The 6,641-nt window shown below is 42.5% G+C and overlaps 1 protein-coding gene across 1 annotated transcript; it reads left to right on the top strand.

Annotated features, from left to right (window-relative positions):
• Positions 1–177: 177 nt before the first annotated feature.
• Positions 178–5,506, top strand: THUMPD3 (THUMP domain containing 3; the record flags this gene model as incomplete). Its single annotated transcript, XM_029958309.1, has 8 exons — positions 178–255; positions 776–1,309; positions 2,334–2,464; positions 2,877–2,946; positions 3,324–3,439; positions 3,628–3,735; positions 3,983–4,106; positions 4,338–5,506. Coding segments are annotated over 8 exons (1,293 nt in total), but the record flags the coding sequence as incomplete, so codon positions are not given.
• Between the last annotated feature and the right edge of the window lie 1,135 nt (positions 5,507–6,641).

The raw sequence follows: 6,641 nt of genomic DNA, 5'->3' as shown, positions 1-6,641 counted from the left end.
AAGGGAGATTAAGTCAAAACTGGGGAGGTTAAATCAGTGTAGCGGTATAGTGATAACTCCCGTGGGGACTAAAGTGGAAAATCGTGCATGTAAGATGGCAAAATTCTAACCTAAGTAAACAGAATCCCTATGACACACGGTTAGTAACGTGCCACCGTGCCTTCTCATCTCCTCTAGGTCCACCGTCTGCGGTCAGTGGATAATTTATTTGTTGTTGTTGAAGAGTTCAAAGACTATCAATTTAAAGAAAATAAGGTGAGGTATTCCCCATTTTTCGGTCAGTTCTGGGGTTTGAAGTGTTGTTTGGTTTGACTGTTTTTTAGTTTAAGACGAGTGTCAAAGTATTCTGTTTGTTTAACAAGTTTGTTGGGTTTTTCAGTTGTGATATTGTTCCAGTTCATCTTTTCTGGCTTGTAAATGGAACTGTGGCCATGTCGTCTAACATTTCTTCAGTTAAATATGTTGCATTGGCAAAATCTGGGATGAGAGCTGATGCCATGTTTGTAGGTCACAGACATAGGACAGTGATGTATCGCTTTGGTCACTTAATGCACTGCTAGCTGTTTGTTTTATGAGATAAACTGTGAAATCCTGTGGGTCTTGTGATTTTCGGTGTAATTCCTTTTATGGCAAGAATTGGACAAAAACCTGTAAGCTTTTCTTAAAGATGTAGTGGGTTAATGTTTAATAAATTACTTTGAGAGACCTAAAAATAAAAGATAACTTTTAAAGGAATGAAATGACTTCAAAGTACGACTTCTTTTGTCTGTTAAAGGAAGATGCTTTAAAGGATTTGGAAGGTTTGGTTAAAAAGCTGCCCTGGACCGATCCGTTGAAAGTTTGGGAGCTGAACAACAGCTTAAAAAAGAAAAAGACAAAACGCAAAAAACACAATTTGCAGAGTCCTGCAAGCAAGGAGAAGCTGAATGATGGTGGAGAAGAGGGAGGAGCAGACCAAAAAGACACTAATGACCAGGAGGACTGTGCCCAAAGCATTGTGGGTGTGGCTAGCAGCCAGGATACAGAGAAGCCCCAAGGGGTGGCATCCCAAAATGGGGGAGAGGAGGAAGAGGAGGATAATGAGCAATTGAATGCGAGGGACGAAGTGCAGGCGAGTTCTGGGAGTAGTACCAAGGCTGGTGATGGTCAGACAGCTGAAGGAGAGGCGAAGGTGCTGAAGTTCCGCGTGACGTGCAACAGAGCTGGAGACAAGCACAGCTTCACATCAAACGAGGCTGCGAGAGACTTCGGTGGAGCCGTGCAGGAGCACTTCCAGTGGAAAGCTGACATGACGAACTTTGATGTGGAGGTATGGTGGTGTGCCTTGGAAATGCCTATGTTTCTGCTGTACAAATCTTTAGTTCTTAATTCTGATGCTCAGAGGTCCCCAAATTGCCTTTCAGAGACTCTGGAACTGAAAGTGTTCGTTTCCCTGGCACTTTACATGTGTCCTCAGATGGTGCTTTGGCTATCCATGATAATAATCTCTGGAGTGGCCCAGTGTGGCACCTCTCCCTTCCCCGGGCCTCTAATTTGTTCAAACACTGCTGTCTCCTCTTGTCAGCTGATGAACCCAGCACAGCTGAGCTGGGGCTGCAAAGCTCTCTCCCAGCCACAGCAAAGGCTTGACTTCTGAGTATTACCACCTGCTGTAGCCTTTGGTCTCCTTTGTATTTAAAGGTAATGTCAGAGCCTTCTGCTTTGCTTTTACCTTCAGTAAACCTGTCCTTATTCTGTTGCTTAATACCACTCTAAGGTGTCAGGAGATGCTCCATCTGGAAGCTGGTTTTATGAGTGAAGGGAACAGAAAGGGTTAATAGTAACTGTCCAGTGTTTATTTCCTGTCAGAGGAGAGCAGAGTTTGGGAAAGCACAACCAATACCCTTGGTAGGAGTACTGTTTCTGAGGGACAGAGAGACTTGTTTTTCTTGTGGTTTATTAAGGGCTGGTCACTGCCCTGGAGCAAGATGCTAATATTGTCTCCACCACAAATATGAATTTTATTGCTGCTTTGCAGATACTTCACTGTGACTTGCAGGACTTACTTGGCTTCTCCCCCAAATTTAAAAACTAAACCTTTTAGGAAGCCAGTGTAGTTGTTATAGCACTTTGGGAAGTCTTGTGTAAAAGATTCTGTGTGACTGAGAGAATATGTGAATGCTCTCCCAAGTTCTGTCCTTTATGGTTATAAAAATGGGGCTTTGATTTTCCTACAAGAAGAAAAGCTCTTTTATACATCGTTCCTGGTTTTTAAATTGCCATATAACTTCCCATAAATATTTACCAGGCATACTATGCAAACTCCTGAAATTCAGTTCAGGTTTTTTCTTTAGGTTCTTCTGAATATTCACAACAATGAAGTGGTGGTGGGGATTGCATTAACTGAAGAGAGTCTCCACAGACGGAATATCACACACTTCGGACCCACGACGCTGCGTTCGACTCTGGCTTACGGCATGCTCAGGTCAGGGCAGCTGCGTTCTGTTATACTCAGTTAATGAGTCCTTTTGTTTCAGAAATTAGGCCCTTTATCTCCCCACTGCTTCCTCAGAAGCCATTTCTGTTAATTCTCAAAAAAAATTTAAAAAACAGAGTTGCTGACATGGTGTGCTTTGTAGTTACAGTGGTGGTTTCCCAGACGAGGAAAGTAAATCTTTGCTGTGTTAGCCTAGCTTGAAAATAGTGTATCACATTTGTGAAAGAATTTCACTGTATTGCTGCTCATAAAATGGTAATTAACGTATTGAAAAAATAATCACAAAGTTTTTTTGTTAAAAGGATAGAATCAGAATTATTAAAATAGTTCACTTTCCCTTCCTTAGAGATATTCACATTTTCTTGGCTTTTCTCACCGTATCTTTTCTTCTATTCTTCAGACTCTGTGATCCCCAGCCCACGGACATCATAGTTGATCCCATGTGTGGTACAGGTGCGATACCAATAGAGGTGATTCTTCTGTGATTTTTTTAACTTAATTAAACTTAACAGTATCTGTAACTCAGTAATGTGTGTAAGTCTTCTTGGTAATGACGGAATAGCAAGGTCCAATCTCACCAACTTTTGAACAGATACAAATACACTTTTTGTAAGTGACCTTTTTCCTTCTCTGGTCTATAGCGGGAAGAAACTAAATCCAAAAGTATTTTGAGCCTTAAAGGTGCATAATACCTGTAACAGCTATCTGTTACAGAACTCTAAATTCCTTGCCATCCACTTGCAGTTGCTTTGTTGTATTTTGTCATGTTTGAGTAATTCTTCTGTTTGTTGTGTTTTCAGTCAAGCAGCGTTGATGCTAATGTTGCTTATTATCAATTCTCCCCTAGGGAGCTGCGGAATGGCCCGGCTGCTACCACATTGCAGGGGATAACAACCCTCAGGCTGTGAAGAGAGCAGCAAACAACATCTGCTCCTTACTGAGGAAAAATGAGAGTAAGGACAGGTGAGAAGAGCACAAGGAATTTCTGTTTCCTGCAGTGCTGTATGCAGAGAAATCCACTTTGCATTGATGCTTTGGAGTGTCTAGTTCATATTTTCCTGTTTATTCCGCTTCCAACATTCTAGATCTCCTCAGTGTAAAAACCTTCTGAGTGCTCATGTCTGAGGTAACTGCCTTTGCCCTTGCAGCAGCACTGCCCTGGGTGTTCCCTTGGACATCATCCAGTGGGACATCTGCAACCTGCCTCTCCGGCCTGGCTCTGTGGACATCGTAGTGACAGACATGCCCTTTGGGAAGAGGTGAGGAGTGCTGGAAAGGTGCTGTGCCTCACTGCCACAGCTGCATGGGCTCACCTGGCCAGGCCTGGGCTTCTCTCCAGTCAGGTCCTTAACTGGGCCTAGTTGGGAAGGTGTGACAGGCCCTATGGTAAAAGTACAACTTGAAAGTAACAGTAACCGTGGTCCTGAATAAGCTGATCCCTGTCTGAGACCAACGTCAGTGAACTGGTTCCAGTGATCACAAAGGACATCTGAATGTATCTTGCAGGATAGGGTCAAAGAAGAAGAACTGGGATCTCTACCCAGCCTGCCTGATGGAGATGGGCCGGATCTGCACCCCAGGGACAGGCAGGGCTGTGCTGCTTACCCAGGACAAGAAATGCTTTGCCAAGGTATGTTCTGTGAGAGAAAATCAAACCTATTTACACTTGAAAATGTATTGAGAAAAAAAACTGTAAGCTGTCATCATTACAGATGTTTTATTTATTGAGCAAAAATTACTAACATCTAAATGCAGTTCTGGGTGCGAAAAGTCCCTTGACATTGCCATCAGATGTGATTTAGACTAATAAAAAATAATATTACTGTCTTAACGCTGCTCTCTGGCTGGTTTTGGCTTGCAGGCCTTGTCACGGGTGGGACACATCTGGCGCAGAGCTCAGACGGTGTGGGTGAACGTGGGGGGACTCCACGCTGCAGTGTATCTGCTGCGGCGCACCTCGGAGAGAGCAGAAGAGAGAAGGTCCTTCTGGTAAACTGCCTGGAAGAAGACACACCTCCAGAATTTGTTGAATGGCCATTTGGTAAAGCAGATACCACAGAGCTTGGGTCTGTCAGTTCCAAACCCAAACAACCTAAGCAGAAATTGTGTCACACAAATATTAAACCAGGGATCAACTTGAGAGCTGCCAGTTGTACTGTGTGTTCTGAAAACTTGTTATTTAAATCACCTCTCCTCCTTGCCACCCAAACTGAAATTCAGTTGTGGGATTAGTAATGCTTTCCATGGCCTGAGTCTTCTATATTTTTCAGTTAAATGTTTATTCCTCTGCTTACAGTAGAAAACATGTTGAGGCAGCTCTGAAGGTAACAGTTTACCAAACTGTAGAAAGCTTACATGTATCTTAAAATGACTAACAGGACTACTAAGACTGTCACCTTGAAGGGTTCAGAGGTAGTATTTCTCTAGTGTGGGATATTTCCAAATCGAAGTTTTCTAATTTATACCATTGCTCAAATGTAAACAAAGAAAATAAAACAGTATCTGGTTTTTATGGTCTGATAAGCAAATTCCAGTTAGTAAACCATATGCTGTGCCACTGATTCTCTTGCCTGTTACCTCACCTTAGTGCTGATTACAAGTAAATTTCTAATCCATATTTTAATGTTCCACTGTCTTGGCTGAGGAGGTAATTCACACAGCCTTAGCAAACCATCTGTAGTTACTGTTTGAGAACAAAGATACTTTTAGCAGCTATATTAACAAGTTCATGTTTCCAGTGTCTACTGTGGACACATCAAAGCGGCAGTGTTTGAATTTCTTAGGTGATTTAACTGTCATAGTTATGCTGCCACAGTATTTACAAAACTATATTCCCTGTCCACTAACTTGAAGTTGCAAATAATTTTTCTTCTCTAAATATACTGTGATTTCTCAAGCCTCTTACTCTGCTCAGCAGAGGCTGAAAACACATTACTGGTTTGTCCTTTTCATTACAGTGTGTTCATGTAAGTACTTGTAAGTGTTCAGAGGTGAATTAACAAGTATTAAAGTTTTAGAAGTTTTGCATAAGAGATGATTCTTAATTGTGTTCTTTTCTGGTTTGTGTCCTGATTTAAGAGTATAGAAAAAAGATTATGTACAGCGATGTCTGAATAGCTCTGCTCTTTTACAGATATGAATCTGTTTTTGAGTTGGGCAGTTTGAAGCAGTTGCTGTTAAAGCCCACACTTCTGTTTTTATGGAAGATTGGCACCAGACACTGAGGAATAGCAGCTTTTTACAGTTAGGACAATCAGCCTCATTGTATATATATGCTGTGTAATCCCACAGTGCTGCTCACAGCTGCTTTACAGTATCAGGATCTGAACTATGTGCTCCTTCCATGATGTGAATTTGCTGTTTTCCTCTCGTAGAAGGAACATGAGGGAAGTGACTCCTTTTCCACAAGGGCCATCAAACAAGCCTGCCTAGCAGTTCTGACACCTCCAGCTCTACTGGGAAAAATATCATTAAGAGGTGATGGTTTCTTGTGTCATTCTCTAACAATGTACACACTTCTCCCTCACAGGCTGCTAGAGGAGCAGAAATTAGGAAAGAATCCCTCATCTAAGTCTTGTTGGAGAATGTTGAGTATTCTAAAAGAAAAACCTGCTAAGAGGTGTTGAGACATACGAGGAAAAGGCACTGTCTTTATGCTTTTAGCACTGTAATTTGCAGTGACTCTGGAGAAGAATATGCTTAAACTGCCTTTGCACACTTCATCCCTACCCAGGATAGGGAGGCTGGAAAGAGATGATCCTTAACGTGCCTTCCAACCCAAAGCATTCTCTGATTCTATAAAGCACCGTGTTTGGAGAAGTATCTGTTATGACATACTTGAGACAGCAAAATGAATGGTTTGGGTTGGAAGGGACCCCTTGCCATGGGCAGGGGCACCTTCCACTATCACAGGTCCAACCTGGCCTTGGACACTTCCAGGGATGGGGCAGCCACAGCTTCTCTGGGCAACCTGTGCCAGGGCCTCCCCACCCTCACAACCTGTGCCAGGGCCTCACTGCCCTCACAGGGTAGGATTTCTTCCCCAATATCTAATCCAGTAACTTAATTTTTCCTCAAGGTTTTACTATTTTCATGTGCACAAGAGAAAGAGAATACTGTATGGTATTTGGGAAGCTCCAGCTGAAGGATAAAGGAATGTTATTTC

The sequence above is a fragment of the Manacus vitellinus genome, unplaced genomic scaffold (assembly GCF_001715985.3).
Source record: "Manacus vitellinus isolate BGI_N305 unplaced genomic scaffold, ASM171598v3 scaffold_14_pilon, whole genome shotgun sequence".
In the NCBI taxonomy this organism is placed as follows: domain Eukaryota; kingdom Metazoa; phylum Chordata; class Aves; order Passeriformes; family Pipridae; genus Manacus; species Manacus vitellinus.
Note: the sequence above shows the minus strand (reverse complement) of the source record. Positions and strands in the feature narration are given on the sequence as shown.